Source organism: Hyla sarda, chromosome 2 (genome assembly GCF_029499605.1).
Source record: "Hyla sarda isolate aHylSar1 chromosome 2, aHylSar1.hap1, whole genome shotgun sequence".
Classification (NCBI taxonomy): domain Eukaryota; kingdom Metazoa; phylum Chordata; class Amphibia; order Anura; family Hylidae; genus Hyla; species Hyla sarda.
In genome coordinates this window covers 26,993,282-27,013,437 of record NC_079190.1, presented here as the reverse complement: position 1 = coordinate 27,013,437, position 20,156 = coordinate 26,993,282, and the positions used below count along the sequence as shown (strand labels likewise).

The 20,156-nt window shown below is 42.0% G+C and overlaps 1 protein-coding gene across 5 annotated transcripts in view; it reads right to left on the bottom strand.

The window, feature by feature from the left end:
* LOC130358323 (cyclic nucleotide-binding domain-containing protein 2-like) overlaps positions 1 to 13,735 on the bottom strand; it is a 290,442-nt gene extending 276,707 nt beyond the window's left edge. The window contains exons 1-2 of one of the 5 annotated variants that reach the window (XM_056561431.1): positions 13,624 to 13,735; positions 10,033 to 10,180 (exon numbers count right to left, since the gene is read on the bottom strand). In XM_056561431.1, coding sequence (XP_056417406.1) covers positions 10,033 to 10,180; positions 13,624 to 13,646 — 171 coding nt within the window. In that variant the 5' untranslated portion in view covers positions 13,647 to 13,735. Of the gene's footprint in view, positions 1 to 10,032; positions 10,181 to 12,885; positions 12,966 to 13,623 lie in introns of those variants that run through there. The other 4 variants (XM_056561432.1, XM_056561430.1, XM_056561428.1 and 1 more) reach the window with 4 other exon arrangements.
* Between the last annotated feature and the right edge of the window lie 6,421 nt (positions 13,736 to 20,156).

The window sequence follows — 20,156 nt, the reverse complement described above, 5'->3', positions numbered from 1 at the left end:
TTAAGATTTTTAAATAGAAGAGATTTACAAATCTGTTTAACTTTCAGGAATCAGTTGATTTGAAAACATTTCTTTTCTACTTGTTTCCACTGGAGTTCCCCTTTAAGGGGTGGATCCTTGTTGGAATTTCGGTATACCTTTTTGTATTTTTTGATGTTTAATAAAGCTTTTTGCACAATGGATTGTCAATTTTGTAGGTTTTTCCATTTTTGTAGCCTCAAGATCCCCACTCTACTTGACCAGGCCTTGCTGGAAGCTCTTCAGGTCCTGGATGCAACAAGGTTTTTGAACGCTCACTGGCATATCCTTTGTTAACTAAACCCTCAACAGTTGTCTGTTTTATTGATTGGCATACTTAAAGGGGTACTCCGCTCCCTCAGCGTTCTGAACATTATGTTCAGAACACTGAGTGCGGGCGTCTGTGATCGTGACGTCATGGCCACGCCTTCTTGTGACTTTACGCCACGTCCCCTCCACGCATGTTTATGGGAGGGGGCGTGCCTGACGTCACGCCCCCTTCCATAGACATGCATGGAGGGGGAGTGGTGGAAGGTCACAAGGGGGGCGTGGCCGTGACGTTACAATCACTGCCGCCAGAAACCGGTGTTCATTCAGAACGGCGGGTGCTGCGCGGTCCCCCGTAATCTGGCATCTTATCCTCCATTCCTTTGGATAGAGAATAAGATGCCTAGCAGCGGAGTACCCCTTTAATATAAATTCTGAAGACTTCTTATACTTTTAAGCCCCTTAAGAATGGACTACGCACCTGGACAGAAAGCCCATGCAACCCTAGGCTTAGTGCAGAAACTCACCACCCGAATGCTGACTTGGTTAGACTAAACTCTTTCTTGTGCCTATCTATTATGCAATACTGACATCCCTAGTCCTAAAAAAGATTACCCCCCCACCCCCCCTCCAAGGGGTGTCGGGTATTAGTGCCTGTTAGTCCATACTTTAGGTCAGCTTTCCAAACTTTTCATGTTGGTGACACCCTTTTAAGGTCCCGTTCACACTACGGAATTGCCGCGGAATTTCCGGGCGGAATTCCACGGGCGCCATTCCCCGGTGTGAACTTTAACATTAGTGTGAACGAGTCTCCGCGAGACCCGTTCACACCGTGGAATTTCAGCGGCAGACATTTCCGCCGCTGAAAGTGTTCCGCGCAAAGAAAGAACATGTTCATTCTTTGCGCGGATTCCGCGAGCACTGCCTAGCCGTCAATGGTAACGGCTCAGTGTCCCGCGGCCCTAGCGCCGAAGTACTCCTCGGCGGCGGCCGCCAAGCGGAATCTCCGCTCACGGAATACAGCCGCGATAATTCCGTAGTGTGAACGGGGCCTTAGACATACATGGTTTGGTAAGAAACCCTTTGCCACACTGCCAATTGAAAATATCACGTTGCGCATGACGTGCTACCAGTATCCAGTATCAGCAAATGTGGCTGAAACCCTTCTTCAGCCCCATGCCATTTCCTTCTTCAGCCCCATGCCATTACATCCCCCCGTTCATCACCCCCCTGCAATTTTATCCCCCCCCCCTTATTACCCCCTGTGCCATTTCCTGCCCCCTTCATCACCCCTGTGCCATTTTATCCCCCCCTTGTGCCATTTCATTCATTCCCCCTCTTGCCTCCCATTGTTCCAAATTATCCCCCCTCTTAACCCCCCCTGTGCCACATCATCACCCCCCCCCTTTACCCCTCCTGTGCCATTTTGTTCTCCCCTCTTGACCACCCCTGTGCCACATCATTACCCCCCTTAATCCTCCTCTATGCCATTGCATTCTTACCTGGCCTGTGGCTCTTGGTGCGCTGCGCCAGGCCCAGGTGGAGGTTGGCATCTCGGCAGATATGACAAGTTACTTCCTTCTGTGCGGCTCTTTGGTACAACATCAGAGGCATCACTCGTCAGTCCTGGTAGCCATCAAAGATCACCAAATTAAAGCGGCCATGCCGCCGGCTGCCTGACCAAGCTCAGCAACGGGGCTTTGCCCACTTAATAACAATGACCAGCCACTATTGCAGAACTGGACGGTCCCACAACGCACCTGGGGACTGCGCCAACCCACCAATATGTTTAGACACCCAGTTTGGAAACCAATGCCTTAGGTATAAAAAAAAATAGTAGTCATGGCATGCTGGGATTTGCAGTATCTTAATGCTGTCCGGGCATGCTGGGAGTTGTAGTTTTGCAACAACTGGAGGCACCCTGGTTGGGAATTACTGCTGTATATAACTGATGTATACTGTAGCCGCAGTAGGAATATAATACATATTTCCTTATACTTACAGATGGAATAGAAATTACTATATAGCAGTGTTGATCTGTTTTACTGGGTAAATTTAAAAAAGAAGTTATTTTTGCGCAAGAAAAACTTTTTTCCCTATTAATACCAAAGCGGGGAGAATTATGGGCTGTGATAGATTCATGCAAAACTCTCTTTTTTCCGCTCCATTCGTTTTGTTATGTTCATATTTCTCTTCATAACATCTGAGGGGGAAACACAGCGGCTGCTGAGAGTTATATCTCCTCTGGAAATGATGGTGGATTGACTGTCTGCTTGTTTTATGCTGCGCTGATACATGTGATGTGTAATTCAAAGGAAATGAGAAAAGTGAAGCCATAAGCCAGTGTTTCCCAACCAGGGCGCCTCCAACTGGTGCAGAACTATAACTACCAGCATGTCCGGACAGCCAGGCATATCTATCTATCTAGTATCTATCTATCTCATATCTATCCATATCTATCTATCTCATATCTATCTATCTATCTATCTATCTATCTCATATCTATCTATCTATCTATCTATCTATCTCATATCTATCTATCTCCTATCTATCCATATCTATCTATCTCTCATATCTATATATCTCATATCTATCTATCTATCTATCTATCTCATATCTATCTATCTATCTCATATCTAGTCGAAGGCTGTGAACAGCTGGAGATACCCTGGTTGAGAAACCCTATATATATCAATGGTGTTGCAGTAGGGGGGTGATGAGGTTGCCACAATGGGCCAAATGGCCTCCATAAAAAGGTGTGGAGGCCACAGGATGATTATGCTGCAGGCAGGTTTGGAGTAGTAGTCCTTTAATTGTTATGTCAGGTGGCAGGGTGGTATTCCCATGTTACCTTTAACCAAATGAGTCGTTCGCATAGTGTCAAAGTGCAGGAATGAGACCTCTATATACTCGGAGTCTGTGAAAAAACTTCTATTGTAAACCCAATATAATACAATTACAGTGATCAACTTACAATGGCCTCAACATACAATAATTTCAACATACAATGGTCTTTTCTGGAGCATTGTAACTTGAAATCAGACTCAACATACAATGTACAGACAGTCCAGATCTGTGAAACGTGTCAATGGCTGGAAGAACTGACCAATCAGAATGGGCATTCACAGGTAAAACACCTGTATTACTGAAGTGCATGCACTGACTGATGTCTGGTAGCGCCCCCTACAGTACAGGGAGGTATTACATGTTCTGTACTCTTTACCTGTACCAGTGTTAGCTGTTCCTTTGGACACCAAGTGAGGGCGGCTCCATGTTACTTTTTTAGGACACTGTGTACTGTACAGGACCCTGAAGAAGCTCCTGTCCTCTACATAGACAGTGATTACAGCTCCCAGCAGATCTTTATTACTTTTATATCTAAGGATTTGCTTTATCTGTATTAGTTATCTACTTATTTTTCTTTAATCCTAATTGTTTCCTATTTTTGGATGACATTTTGGTGGCTTCAGAACCAATTACCAGCTTTCCATAGTTATGGTCTCAACATACAATGGTTTCAACATACAATGGTCATCCTGGAACCAATGAATATTGTAACTTGAGGGACCACTGTACTTTAGTACAGCTTAAATGCTTACTTCAGATGAAATGATATTTGGTCACTGTCCCTTGAAATTATGCTTTTACGGAAAATTTACTGAATTCAGGATTCTCTGAGGTGCTGACTAGTACATGGAAATGTAATAATGAATACAGAAGGCCAATCTACTAACACTAGTGATGAGGATCTTCACAGGTCGGCTTACTGTGGTGCAATCTGTAGACTTTCTTTATTCATACAACTCTGGTGTGCAATACAATAGCTGTAGAGAAGTATGCAGGGAAACTTCTTATGACGTGGCAGTCTCCCAGACTGTAGGCCACATAATGTGCGCTGGTGATGTACTGCCCAAACACAGCTCAAATTGTTAGCACAGCTTAAAAGTTACAGCTTTTTTAGCCTGATGACTGGATATTTGGTCACTGTCCCTTTAAGTGATGCATTTACAGGAGATTTACTGGATTTAGGATTCTGAGGTGCTGTCTTTCATTACATGAATTTAGCCCCTTAAGGACTCAGCATTTTTCTGTTTTTGCATTTTCATTTTTTCCTCATCACCTTCTAAAAATCATAACGCTTTCAATTTTGCACATAAAATTCCAAATGAGGGCTTATTTTTTGCGCCACCAATTCTACTTTGCTGTGACATTAGTCATTTTACCCAAAAATCTACGGCGAAACGGAAAAAAAATTAATTGTGCGACAAAATTGAAGAAAATATATCATTTTGGGGGCTTCCGTTTCTACACAGTAATTTTTCGGTAAAAATGACACCTTCTCTTTATTCTGTAGGTCCATACGATTAAAATGATCCCCTACTTATATAGGTTGGATTTTGTCGTACTTCGGAAAAAAATCATAACTACATGCAGGAAAATTTATATGTGAAAAATTCTCATCTTCTAACCCCTAGAACTTTTTTATTTTTCTGCATACGGGCCAGTATGAGGACTAATTTTTTGTGTCGTGTTCTGAAGTTTTTATCGGTACCATTTTTGTATTGATCGGACTTTTTGATCGCTTTTTATTCATTTTTTCATGATATAAAAAGTGACCAAAAATACGTTATTTTGGACTTTGGAATTTTTTTGCGTGTACGCCATTGACCGTGCGATTTAATTAACAATATATTTTTATAGTTCGGACATTTACGCACGTGGCATTACCACATATGTTTATTTTTATTTACACAGTTTTTGTTTTTTTTATGGGAAAAGGGGGGGGGGTGATTCAAACTTCTATTAGGGAAGGGGTTAAATGACCTTTGTTAACTTTTTTTTTTCACTTTTTTTTGCAGTGCTATAGCTCCCGTAGGGACCTATAACACCACACACACTGATCTCCTATGCTGATCCCTGCAGAGCCATAGCTTTGCACGAATCAGTGAGATAGGGGCTCGATTGCTCAAGCCTGTAGCTCAGGCTTGGAGCAATCAAACCCAGATCGGACGCGGCAGAGACAGGTAAGGGGACGTCCGCTCGCGTCCTAGCTGATCGGGACATCAGGATTTTATCGCAATGTCCCCATCAGCCCGACTGAGCTGCCGGAAAGCGTTTACTTTCACTTCCAGACGCGGCGGTCAACTTTGATCGCCACGTCTGAAGGGTTAATAGCGCGCGGCACAACGATTGATGCCGCGCGCTGTTAGCACAGGGTCCCGGCTATGAATAGCAGCCGGGACTGACCCCGTGTGATGCGGGGTCACGGTGTTACCCCGTTTTAAACACTGGGACCGGGCGTAGGGCGTACAGGTACGCCCTGAGTCCTTAAGAAGTTAAATTTAGACAGTTGTAAATGTAAATAGTTAAAGGGGTACTCCACTGCTCAGCGTTTGGAACAAACTGTTCCGAATGCTGGAGGTGGCACAGGGAGCTTGTGACTTGCATTGAGGGGGCGGGTGTGACATCATGAGGGGGTGGGGCTATGAAGTCACCTCTTCTCTGTTTAATCTACTGAAACTACTGCTGCGGGTCATCACAGGTTGGCTTACAGTGGTGCAATATGTAGACATTCTTAGCTCACATGACTCTGGTTTGTGACATAATACCTTTGGGGATGTATGCAGGAAAACTTTCAATGATGGGACAGTCACCCAGCACTAACTCAGAATGTAGGACACTGAAAAGACTAGTGCTTTGCAGAGTAACCCTTGTTCAGCCTTGTTCTCCCTGACGAAGACAGAAAAACTCTTTCTTGGACATTATGTTTGGATTCTACGTTGCAAACACACTCGGGTAAAAAAGATAGGTCTGTTCCCAATGATATACTTTTTTTTTATACATGACTCAAACACCTATTCAACCAAGCTTGTGCATCCTGCTGGTATCCCAATGTAAACTGATGACTTACAGTCCAAGCACAATGTCAACCCTGTCTCAATGATGGGGGGAGGGGGGATTATTTGGGGTTTACAACTAGTGACAACACCAGGCACACCTAAGAGGACCTATGGTAGTAATGTGGGCAAACATGCCTTATACTTATTCTGGGGCGTACAACAGAGGTGTGCATATTGTGGACCTCCAGATGTTCCAAAGCTACAAATCCCACCATACCTGGACAGCCAATTTAAATGTTGATATATTTGTACTTCTGATCACAGGAAATTCCTTAAATGGAAAACCTTCAACTTAGGTTTGTACAGATGTTCAGCCTCATGATGTGCCAATTCATTGACAGCAAGCAGAGATGTTAAAAACAGTAAGCTATCGAAACACAGAGCATAATAGAAAGTTGCATATTTTTTTTTGTTTTTTCCTCCTCACCTTTTAAAAATCATAACCCTTTAAATTTTGCACCTAAAAATCCGTATGATTGCTTATTTTTTGCGACACCAATTCTGCTTTGCAGTGACATTAGTCATTTTACCCAAAAATCTACAACGAAATGGAAAAAGAAATCATTGTGCGACAAAATTGAAGAAAAAACGCAATTTTGTAATTTTGGGGGCTTCCGTTTCTACACAGTAATTTTTCGGTAAAAATGACACCTTCTCTTTATTCTGTAGGTCCATACGATTAAAATGATCCCCTACTTATATAGGTTGGATTTTGTCGGACTTCTGAAAAAAATCATAACTACATGCAGGAAAATTTATACGTTTAAAATTGTCATCTTCTGACCCCTATAACTTTTTTATTTTTCCGCATACGGGCCGGTATGAGGACTCATTTTTTGTGTCGTGATATGAAGATTTTATCGGTACCATTTTTGTATTGATCGGACTATTTGATCACTTTTTATTCATTTTTTCAAGACATAAAAAGTGACCAAAAATGGGTTATTTTGGACTTTGGAATTTTTTTGCGCGTACGCCATTTACCGTGCGGTTTAATTAATGATATATTTTTACAGTTCGGACATTTACGCACGCGGCGATACCACATATGTTTATTTTTATTTCTTTTTTTTATGAGAAAAGGGGTGCGATTTGGACTTTTATTAGGGAAGGGGTTAAATGACCTTTATTAACTTTTTTTTTTTCACTTTTTTTTTTTGCAATGTTATAGCTCCCATAGGCACCTATAACACTGCACACACTGATCTTTTACACTGTTCTCTGCAAAGCCGTAGCTTTGCATTGATCAGTGTTATCGGCGGTCGATTGCTCAAGCCTGCATCACAGGCTTGGAGCAATCAATCACCAAATAGACAAGGCGGAGGAAGGTAAGAGGACCTCCACCCGCGTCCTAGCAGATCGGGACACCGCATTTTCACTGCTGTGGTCCCGATCAGCCCCACTGAGCAGCCGGGAAGCTTATACTTTCGTTTTAGCAACTTTGAACGCCGCATCTAAAGGGTTAATAGCACGCAGCATCACGATCGCTGCCACGCGCTATTAACCCGGGTCCTGGCATGAGTTAGATGCCGGGACCGACCCGATATGACACGGGGTCACCGCGAGACCCTGCGTTATACCGTGGGAGCCAGCCAAGGACGTAAATATAGGGGTTAAGGTGAAAATAGGCTTGGTCCTTAAGGGGTTAATTCTTAAAGGGACACACACGTAATGACTGGCTGGTAATTGGCAATTTGATTCCAGCCGTCAGCATTTATGTTATAATGAATACTGATGGGAGTCAATGTTATATTAACAGCCGACCCCTAAATAAATAGACCCCCCCCCCCCTCCCTCATCCTCCATCAATGAAGTCATGATATATGGGTTTTATACAAACGCTGCTTCTCAGTTTCACCCACATGGCTGGTAATGCTTTTTTGGGCACAAAAGTGGAACGTATGACAAATGACAGCGCTAGTGTAATGTGAAGAACATGTGCTGGAACTGAAGAGCACAGAAACTTCCATTGACGGGAAGAATAAATGACATTGTACCCAAGGTTTATGGGGTCTGACGTGATGCAGAACTTTAGAGTTATCGCCTTGCAGTTACCCTAATGGGCTTTAAAGGGCCGGCCCAGTGCAAAGATCAGGTGTGTGTAACAATAATAAGTATTTCCCTTAAAGGGTACCTCTCATCAAAAAAACTTTTGATATATTATAGATTAATGTATGCAGAATAACTTTACAATTGCATGTTATTAAAAAATATGCTTCTTTCTATTTAATTTTCCACTTTGAAAAAATGACCACTAGGGGTCTCCCTACTAGTCTTGGCAGCAAGCATTTCAGACTCATGCTGGAGTCCTAAACACTACGAGCTGCCAGCTCTGAGTGTTTAGGGCTGGTAGGGAGACCCCTAGTGGTCATTTCTTCAAAGTGGAAAATTAAATAGAAAGAAGCATATTTTTTACTAACATGTAATTGGAAAGTTATTCTGTATACATTAAACTATAATATATCAAAACATTTTTGATGAGAGGTACCCTTTAAAGGAGTATTCCAGGAAAAAACTTTTTTATATATATCAACTGGCTGCAGAAAGTTAAACAGATTTGTAAATTACTTCTACTAAAAAATCTTAATCCTTTCAGTATTTATGAGCTTCTGAAGTTAAGGTTTTTCTTTTCTGTCTAAGTGCTCTCTGATGACACCTGTCTCGGGAAACGCCCAGTTTAGAAGAGGTTTGCTATGGGGATTTGCTTCTAAACTGGGTGTTTCCCTAGACAGGTGTCATCAGAGAGGACAACCTTAACTTCAGAAGCTTATAAGTACTGAAAGGATTAATATTTTTTAATAGAAGTAATTTACAAATCTGTTCAACTTTCTGGAGCCAGTTGATATATATATATATATATATATATATATATATATATATATATATATAAATAAAAAAGTTTTTTCCTGGATAACCCCTTTAAATTCTGCTCTTTCTGGAAAGCTGGGTGACAACCAATAACACAGGCATGTTAAGTTTTACAGGATTCTTACACAGCTATCCTTCACTCCTGAATAGTAAAGGGACCTGTGCAGTGACAGACCCAGAGCTGTCATGTAGCTGCAAAACTAGGCAGATCTGGCGGTCAGGACTATGGGAAAGCTGAATAGAAAGCAACTGACATTGCTTTCTACACAGCTATCTAAGATACCCATAATACGTTATTTCTACGAGGGAATAAAACCAATGCTGCTACATAACTTAATATTAAAGGAGTTTACTATATAATGTTGTTAGTATTATTAGCCATAGTTCCAACATCTTCTATATCAGTGGTCTTCAACCTGCGGACCTCCAGATGTTGCAAAACTACAACTCCCAGCATGCCCGGACAGCCAATGGCTGTCCGGGCATGCTGGGAGTTGTAGTTTTGCAACATCTGGAGGTCCGCAGGTTGAAGACCACTGTTCTATATCAGCTGTGCTGTTTCCCTTGTAAGCTGTGATGTCACATCATAGGCTCGGAAACCAAGTCTCCTCCATCCCTCCTGAAAACCAGTAATTTGAAGGGGGGGGGGGAGGAGCTGATGTTACCGCTCATTTGCTTTATAACTTATTAGATAAGGCAGCAGTAAAGCCTGTTCAGACAGAAAATGTTGTGACTGAGAATGGCATCCTGCTGCCTTATCTAATAAGTCGTAAATCTAATGAGCAGTAACATTAACTCCTCCCTTTCACATCACTGTTCTCATTCTGTGCTGACAGGAGGGGAGCAAGGACCAGGCTCTGCATTCAGAGCCTTGTGATGTAACATCAGAGCTTACATGGGAGAAGGCATTGCTGATATGGCCCAATGATGTCTCTATATGACCATCATCACTACATATACAATCATTTCACATATATACCTTATGTGGTGGGATCCTCTCTTTGTTATTACAGGCTTCAGGGTAATTGGGCTGAAATACATGTTGCATGGTCAGGTCTGTCCTATCATTTTCATCTTCTTCATCGTTTCTTCTATCATTGGAATCAGCAGAGAGTTCATTGACAGGACTGTAGGATTTAAAAAGAATGTAAACTCATATATATATATATATATATATATATATATATATATATATATATATATATATTCCTAAATCCAGATTAGTAATGCAAGCTCAAGATAGGTAATAATGTGTCCAGATAGGTAATAATGTGTCCAGATAGGTAATAATGTGTCCAGATAGGTATTCATCAACATTTACTCATTTATCTTAAAATCCAAACAAGAAGCAACACTTAACAAAATATAATGGTGCCAGCAATCAGGGAAAAGGCTGGAAAAATCCCACACTTAAAGGAGTAGTCCAGTAGTGAACAAGTGGTGAACAACTTATCCCCTATCCTAAGGATAGGGGATAAGTTGCAGATCGCGGGGGGTCCGACCGCTGGGCCCCCCTCCCCCCGCGATCTCCTGTACGGGGCCCTGGCAGCCCGCGCGAAGGGGGCGTGTCGACCCCCGCACGAAACAGCAGCCGACACGCCCCCTCAATACAACTCTATGGCAGAGCCGGAGCGCTGCCTTCGGCAATCTCCGACTCTGCCATAGAGATGTATTGAGGGGGCGTGTCAGCCGCCGCTTTGTGCGGGGGTCGACACCCGATATCTGGCCGGAGAGCCTGGCCCCCATACAGAGCGATCGCAGGGGGCCCCAGTGGTCGGACCCCCTGCGATCTCAAACTTATCCCCTATCCTTAGGATAGGGGATAAGTTTTGCACCATTGGACTACCCCTTTCAATATGGGCAAACATATTTTCCTGTATGGGTAAAAAAAATTTACTTTTTTTCTTTTTCACCAATTGTGGAGTGCTGCATTTTATTTTACTTTAACCATAGCTCTAGATAGGTACTGAGAGGTCCAGATGGATAAATAATATGTCCATATAGATATGTATACATTCAGTTGTACTGATAGGTTCAGATAGATATTTTTAGATCCAGATAAGTAGTGGTAGGTCCAAGTATTTGTTAAGGGGGTACTCCAGTGGGAAAAAAAAAATCAAATCAACTGGTGTCAGAAAGTTATAAAGATTTGTAAATTACATCTATTAAAAAATCTTAATCCTTCCAGTACTTATCAGCTGCTGTATGCTACAGAGGAAGTTGTATAGTTCTTTCCAGTCTGATTACAGGCCAAATGAAGCACAACACTCATGCGAAACAAGGCCCGTTGTCGCCTACTGTACCCCCCCCCCCCCCCGAAACCCGTCCATCCCGTTGCATGAATTGAATCTGTGAGTTTGTTTGAATAAAATCCAAGAAAGAAGACCTGGTGAGATGCTGACATTATTCCTCCTTTCTACCTATGTTACAGTGCTCTCTGCTGACACCTCTGTCCATTTCATGAACTGTCCAGAGCAGGAGAGGTTTGCTATGGTGATTTTCTCCTACTTTGGACAGTTCACAACATGGACAGAGGTGGCAGCAGAAAGCATGGTGGTCAGACTGGAAAGAACTACACAACTTCCTGTGGAGTATACAGCAGCTGATATGTACTGGAAGTATTAAAAATTGTTATAGAAGTAATTTACAAATCTGTTTAACTTTCTGGCACCAGTTGATTTGAAAAAAAAAAAATATATATATATATAAATAAATATATATATATATATATATATATATATATATATATATATATGTATATATATATATATGTTTTCCACCAGAGTACCCCAGTGATACTGGTAACAGGTACTACTTATAGGTCCAGCTAGGTACCTATTTATCCAGATAATTACTTATAGGTCCATAAAGGAATTCAAAGATCTAAGTACTGCTCGGTCCAGATAGGTCCAGAAAGATCTTTATTTGTAGATAGGTACTGAGAAGTCAAGATAGGTAACCATAGGTCCAGATAAGTATTTATATAGTCAGATAAGAAATGATAGTTCTAGATAGGTATTTATAGACCCAGATAAGCAATAGTAGGTCCAGATAAGTAATAATACATTCACATAGATATTGACAGTTCTAGATGGAATCTATATGTCCAGATGGATATTTTTCTTAGTCCAGATAGGTATTCGAGACAGCAGCACAAAATACACATCTCCATGACTTCTCTCTTCAATCAATACAGTGTTAAAGGGGTACTCTGGCCCTAAGACATCTTATCCCCTATCCAAAGGATAGGGAATAAGATGTCTGACGAGGCCGGAGTATCATGAAGTCACAACTCCGCCCCCGTGTGACGTCATGCCTGCCCCTGCTATGCAAGTCTATGGGAGGGGGCGTGACGGCAGTCACGCCCCCTCCCATAGACTTGCATATCAGGGGCTGGGCATGACGTCCCACGGGGGCGGAGTCGTGACTTCATGATACTCCGGCTCCGTGGTTGGCACCCGGCAGTTTGTGAGCTGGGTGCCGAATGCAAGATTGCGGGGGTCCCCAGTGGCGGGGACCCCGCGGTCAGACATCTTAGGGCTGGAGTAACCCTTTAACCTTACCTTAAACTAATATAATAATTTACCAGTAAATATATTTAAGTTTTTGTTTTTGTCCTTTCATTAAAGGTTGTATTTAATCATTTCTTGATTATATCTGTTTCTGGGAAAGCAAAGTGATAACCAAAGTGGGAACCATTACAGTTCCCACAGGGGTTGTCACCCATCTTTTCCAAACTCCTGAATGGCATGGTGTTTCCCCTCCCTGACAAACACTTTGCTATTCATAACTTTTTGAAAACTGAGTTCATTGTATTTAATTGCAACATTACTTTGCAGATATTGGGGGAGATTTATCAAAACCTGGCCAGAGGAAAAGATTCCCAGTTGCCCATAGCAACCAATCAGCTCGCTTCTTTCATTTTTAACAAGGCCTCTGCAAAACGAAAGAAGCGACCTGATTGGTTGCTATTGGCAACTGGGCAACTTTTCCTTTGCACGGGTTTTGATAAATCTCCCCCATTAAGAATTTGTTTTTTATGTTTCTTTTTATCCTTATTTATGCTGACTTGTATTTTCTGTTTTCTATTATGGGGGGGGGGGGGGGGGGGTGTTACTTTTAGAATTACAGTGTTTGTATCTTATTTGTATTATTGTGATCCAGTAATTCTCTACTCTGTGCAGTAAATCCTGTTCCATGAGGAATACGGTGGAATGAGGAGTCCGACTTTACTAGGAGATTAGTGTTACAGCTATAACATAAACACTAAACCTCCCGGAATATATAAATATAGAGGGGGCACTAAATTATACGCGTCTAAATCGAAATCCAATTTCCCATTCTGATGCTGAAAGTTGTATATCAGTCGGATCAGAACCGCATATTTATGTGTTATATAAAGCATCAAACTGAGCAAAAGAATAATGGGAGGAAAAAGCATAAAATAATAATAATGATAACGACAAAAACAACAATAATAATAACATAATGAAAATAATAATGATATAATATAACAGTCCAATCATTTGATAAATAATATTGATAATGCCTATTATACACCAGTAGTCACCAAAGGATGCGTGAACGGGTCATAGAACAATGAGGAGACTTCTAATATATATATTTTTTAATTTATAATAGTGGGTATTGTGAGTGAATGATGTCCTGCAGCAGTTGCGGTGTGTATTATGCTGTTTGGCAGCAGCTGTGATGTGTATTATGATGTTGGGAAGCAGCTTAGGTATGTGTCAAGACGTTCTGCAGTAGCTGAGGTGTGTATTATGATGTACTGTAGCAGCTGAAGTGTGAATTATTATTAAGGTTTTGCAGCAGATGAGATGTGTATTAAGATCCTACTATGGGGACCCTGCTGCTGCCTACTGTTGGGAGGGGTCTACTATGGGGGACCCTGCTGCTTCCTACTTGTGGGGGGGACCTATTATTATGGGGGACCCTGCTGCTGCTGCCTACAGTGGGGGGGACCAACTATAGGGAACTGTGCTGCTGCTGCTGCCTACTGTGAGGGGAACCTACTATGGGGGACTGTGCTGCTGCTGCCTACTGTGGGGGGGGCTACTATGGGGGACCCTGCTGCTGCTGTCTACTGTGGGGGGAGACTGCTTCCTCCTATAAGGGTCACTATGATGCTACCTATTATGGGGAGAAACTCTGCTGCTACCTATTATGGAGGAAACTCTGCTGCTACCTATTATGGGAGGAAACTTTGCTGCCACTTATTATGGAGGGAAACTGCTGCCCTCTATTATGGGGGAGACTCTGCTGCCACCTATTATGGGGAGGAAACTCTGCTGCTACCTATTATGGGGGAAACTCTGCTGCTGCCTACTAGTTGGGAAACTCTGCTGCTGCCTATTATGGGGGGGAAACTCGGCTGCCACCTATTATGGGGGGGGGGGAACTCTGCTGCTACCTATTATGGTGAAAACTCTGCTGCTGCCTACTAGTTGGGAAACTCTGCTGCTGCCTACTGGGGGGGGGGGGCTACTGCTACTATGGGGGACTGCTGCCACTATGTAGAAAACTGCTGCCCGCTATGGAGGACCTCTGCCTATTATAGGGGAAACTGTTGCCTACTATGGGGGTGTGGTGTCCTGGTACCGTATTGCATACCATACCTTGTATGGTGGTCCCCAAAGTCAAAGTTACTACGTCTCCCAGGTGGGACAGCTCCTAGTCACCTCTTTTGTAATGTCTAAATGTATATATTTAACATAATGTATATTAGTATGCTTACCTTGGTAGCGTTGCAGGACCTTCGGTCATGTGACTATGTTAATTCCTCTGTGGTATGTTGGAGGACCTTTGGAGGTCCTGGGGTCACATGTTTATCCATAACTCTATGTACAGAAGATTGACAGTTGTTATGGACCAGTGAGCTTTAGTCCAGCCCCTGCCCATATAAGGGAGCTGTAGCAAATGATCGCTCTCTTGGGTTGCTGCTCACGTGGATGCCGGAATAGAAGGACGGATCTGCGCAACTTTCAAAGACAAGCTAGGCCAGAAAACCTGCCGGCCTCAGCCTAAACTAAACCGTGAGTTAAAATCTCAATCCCCGCTAAAGCTACCGTGATTACTGGACCAAATCTAAACCCCTAAATCCAGTGGAACAGCGCAACAATTACCTTCCTAAGCTCAATAGACTCACAAGGTCCCAACCACTTGTCAAGCTCTAATAGACTCTGTTGTATGGACTGTTCCTGTTCATTATTGCCAAAAATCTTCAGTAAAAGTTCCGACAAGTTTCTGCAAATCTTCGGTTGTGGACAATCCATTATTTACTATCACCCTATCGCTCTTAGGAAGGGTGGCGGTAGGACAAGCATACAGAGAATAGCCCCCACCCTGGCGTCACGAATAAAAAGGGTTAAGCAAGCACCCTTAGTAACTGCACAGCTACACCCCCAGATACCCTACTCCCCCAGGCTAATGGGGGGGGGGGGCTAACTACTACACATGAGAGTTTTCATGCAGGGGACAGCTATCTGAGGGATTTACCTACCAAGACAACTCTATCTGGGGAGGCCCTACCTACTCGGGGCACCTATGTGATGGGGGAAACTACCTAACGGGACCTGTCTACTTACTGGAGCGACCTAACTATGCAATGCGAGGGACCTTCCATCTACTAAGGGGGCATTATTACAGTTTGGGGCATTATAGTTCTTGAAAAAAATGCAGAGCCTAAAATGTTTTTTCACACCATGTTCTCCAGAGATGAGTCGCATAACCATGACGCCTGAGCTGGAGAAGGAAAAAGTAAAGTGACCGACTCCGATCAGAGAAGACGTCACCGGATATAACTGTATGTAATCTCTTATATGGTCTCTTATGGTATTGATGGGGGTTGTTGTCAGTCACCTGAAATAACTGTATGTAATCTCTTATATGGTCTGTTATGGTAATGATATACTGTATATATAATGTGAGGGGTGGACTCACTTATGGTATATACTGTATATTTAATGTGAGGGGTGGACTCACTTATGGTATATACTGTATATATAATGTGAGGGGTGGACTCTCTTATAGGAGATACTGTATATAATGTGAGGGGTGGACTCACTTATGGTATATACTGTATATATAATGTGAGGGGTGGACTCACTTATGGGAGATACTGTATATATAATGTGAGGGGTGGACTCACTTATGGGAGATACTGTATATATAATGTGAGGGGTGGACTCACTTATGGGAGATACTGTATATATAATGTGAGGGGTGGACTCACTTATGGGAGATACTGTATATATAATGTGAGGGGTGGACTCACTTATAGGAGATACTGTATATAATGTGAGGGGTGGACCCACTTATGGGAGATACTGTATATATAATGTGAGGGGTGGACTCACTTATGGGATATACTGTATATATAATGTGAGGGGTGGACTCACTTATGGTATATACTGTATATATAATGTGAGGGGTGGACTCACTTATGGTATATACTGTATATAAAATGTGAGGGGTGGACTCTCTTATAGGAGATACTGTATATAATGTGAGGGGTGGACTCACTTATGGTATATACTGTATATATAATGTGAGGGGTGGAGTCACTTATGGGAGATACTGTATATATAATGTGAGGGGTGGACTCACTTATGGGAGATACTGTATATATAATGTGAGGGGTGGACTCACTTATGGGAGATACTGTATATATAATGTGAGGGGTGGACTCACTTATGGGAGATACTGTATATACAATGTGAGGGGTGGACTCACTTATAGGAGATACTGTATATAATGTGAGGGGTGGACCCACTTATGGGAGATACTGTATATATAATGTGAGGGGTGGACTCACTTATGGGAGATACTGTATATATAATGTGAGGGGTGGACTCACTTATGGGATATACTGTATATATAATGTGAGGGGTGGACTCACTTATGGGAGATACTGTATATATAATGTGAGGGGTGGACTCACTTATGGGAGATACTGTATATATAATGTGAGGGGTGGACTCACTTATGGGATATACTGTATATATAATGTGAGGGGTGGACTCACTTATAGGAGATACTGTATATAATGTGAGGGGTGGACTCACTTATGGGATATACTGTATATATAATGTGAGGGGTGGAGTCACTTATGGTATATACTGTATATAATGTGAGAGGTGGACTCACTTATGGGATATACTGTATATATAATGTGAGGGGTGGACTCACTTATGGGAGATACTGTATATATAATGTGAGGGGTGGACTCACTTATAGGAGATACTGTATATAATGTGAGGGGTGGACTCACTTATGGGATATACTGTATATATAATGTGAGGGGTGGAGTCACTTATGGTATATACTGTATATAATGTGAGGGGTGGACTCACTTATGGGATATACTGTATATATAATGTGAGGGGTGGAGTCACTTATGGTATATACTGTATATAATGTGAGGGGTGGACCCACTTATGGGAGATACTGTATATAATGTGAGGGGTGGACTCACTTATGGGATATACTGTATATATAATGTGAGGGGTGGACTCACTTATGGGAGATACTGTATATATAATGTGAGGGGTGGAGTCACTTATGGGATATACTGTATATAATGTGAGGGGTGGAGTCACTTATGGAGATACTGTATATAATGTGAGTGGTGGACTCACTTATGGGAGATACTGTATATATAATGTGAGGGGTGGACTCACTTATGGGATATACTGTATATATAATGTGAGGGGTGGACTCACGTATAGGAGATACTGTATATATAATGTGAGGGGTGGACTCACTTATGGGGGATACTGTATATATAATGTGAGGGGTGAACTCACTTATAGGAGATACTGTATATAATGTGAGGGGTGGACTCACTTATGGGATATACTGTATATATAATGTGAGGGGTGGAGTCACTTATGGTATATACTGTATATAATGTGAGGGGTGGACTCACTTATGGGATATACTGTATACATAATGTGAGGGGTGGAGTCACTTATGGTATATACTGTATATAATGTGAGAGGTGGACTCACTTATAGAATATACTGTATATATAATGTGAGGGGTGGGATCACTTATGGGATATACTGTATATAATGTGAGGGGTGGACTCACTTATGGGATATACTGTATATATAATGTGAGGGGTGGACTCACTTATGGGAGATACTGTATATATAATGTGAGGGGTGGACTCACTTATGGGAGATACTGTATATATAATGTGAGGGGTGGACCCACTTATGGGAGATACTGTATATAATGTGAGGGGTGGACTCACTTATGGGATATACTGTATATATAATGTGAGGGGTGGACTCACTTATTGGATATACTGTATATATAATGTGAGGGGTGGACTCACTTATGGGATATACTGTATATATAATGTGAGGGGGTGGACTCACTTATGGGAGATACTGTATATATAATGTGAGGGGTGGACTCACTTATGGGAGATACTGTATATATAATGTGAGGGGTGGACTCACTTATGGGATATACTGTATATATAATGTGAGGGGTGGACTCACGTATAGGAGATACTGTATATATAATGTGAGGGGTGGACTCACTTATGGGGATACTGTATATATAATGTGAGGGGTGGACTCACTTATAGGAGATACTGTATATATAATGTGAGGGGTGGACTCACTTATGGGAGATACTGTATATATAATGTGAGGGGTGGACTCACTTATGGTATATACTGTATATATAATGTGAGGGGTGGACTCACTTATGGGAGATACTGTATATAATGTGAGGGGTGGACTCACTTATGGGATATACTGTATATAATGTGAGGGGTGGAGTCACTTATGGGAGATACTGTATATAATGTGAGGGGTGGACTCACTTATGGGAGATACTGTATATATAATGTGAGGGGTGGATTCACTTATGGGAGATACTGTATATATAATGTGAGGGGGGGACTCACTTATGGGAGATACTGTATATATAATGTGAGGGGTGGATTCACTTATGGGAGATACTGTATATATAATGTGAGGGATGGACCCACTTATGTGAGATACTGTATATATAATGTGAGGGGTGGATTCACTTATGGGAGATACTGTATATATAATGTGAGGGATGGACCCACTTATGTGAGATACTGTATATATAATGTGAGGGGTGGACTCACTTATGGGATATACTGTATATAATGTGAGGGGTGGAGTCACTTATGGGAGATGCTGTATATAATGTGAGGGGTGGACTCACTTATGGGATATACTGTATATAATGTGAGGGGTGGAGTCACTTATGGGAGATACTGTATATAATGTGAGGGGTGGACTCACTTATGGGAGATACTGTATATATAATGTGAGGGGTGGAGTCACTTATGGGAGATACTGTATATATAATGTGAGGGGTGGACTCACTTATGGGATATACTGTATATAATGTGAGGGGTGGACTCACTTATGGGAGATACTGTATATATAATGTGAGGGGTGGAATCACTTATAGGAGATACTGTATATAATGTGAGGGATGGATTCACTTATGGGAGATACTGTATATATAATGTGAGGGATGGACCCACTTATGGGAGATTCTGTATATATAATGTGAGGGGTGGACTCACTTATGGGAGATACTGTATATATAATGTGAGGGGTGGACTCACTTATGGGATATACTGTATATATAATGTGAGGGGTGGACTCACTTATGGGAGATACTGTATATATAATGTGAGGGGTGGAGTCACTTATGGATATACTGTATATATAATGTGAGGGGTGGACTCACTTATTGGATATACTGTATATATAATGTGAGGGGTGGACTCACTTATGGGATATACTGTATATATAATGTGAGGGGGTGGACTCACTTATGGGAGATACTGTATATATAATGTGAGGGGTGGACTCACTTATGGGATATACTGTATATAATGTGAGGGGTGGACTCACTTATGGGAGATACTGTATATATAATGTGAGGGGTGGACTCACTTATGGGATATACTGTATATATAATGTGAGGGGTGGACTCACTTATTGGATATACTGTATATATAATGTGAGGGGTGGACTCACTTATGGGATATACTGTATATATAATGTGAGGGGTGGACTC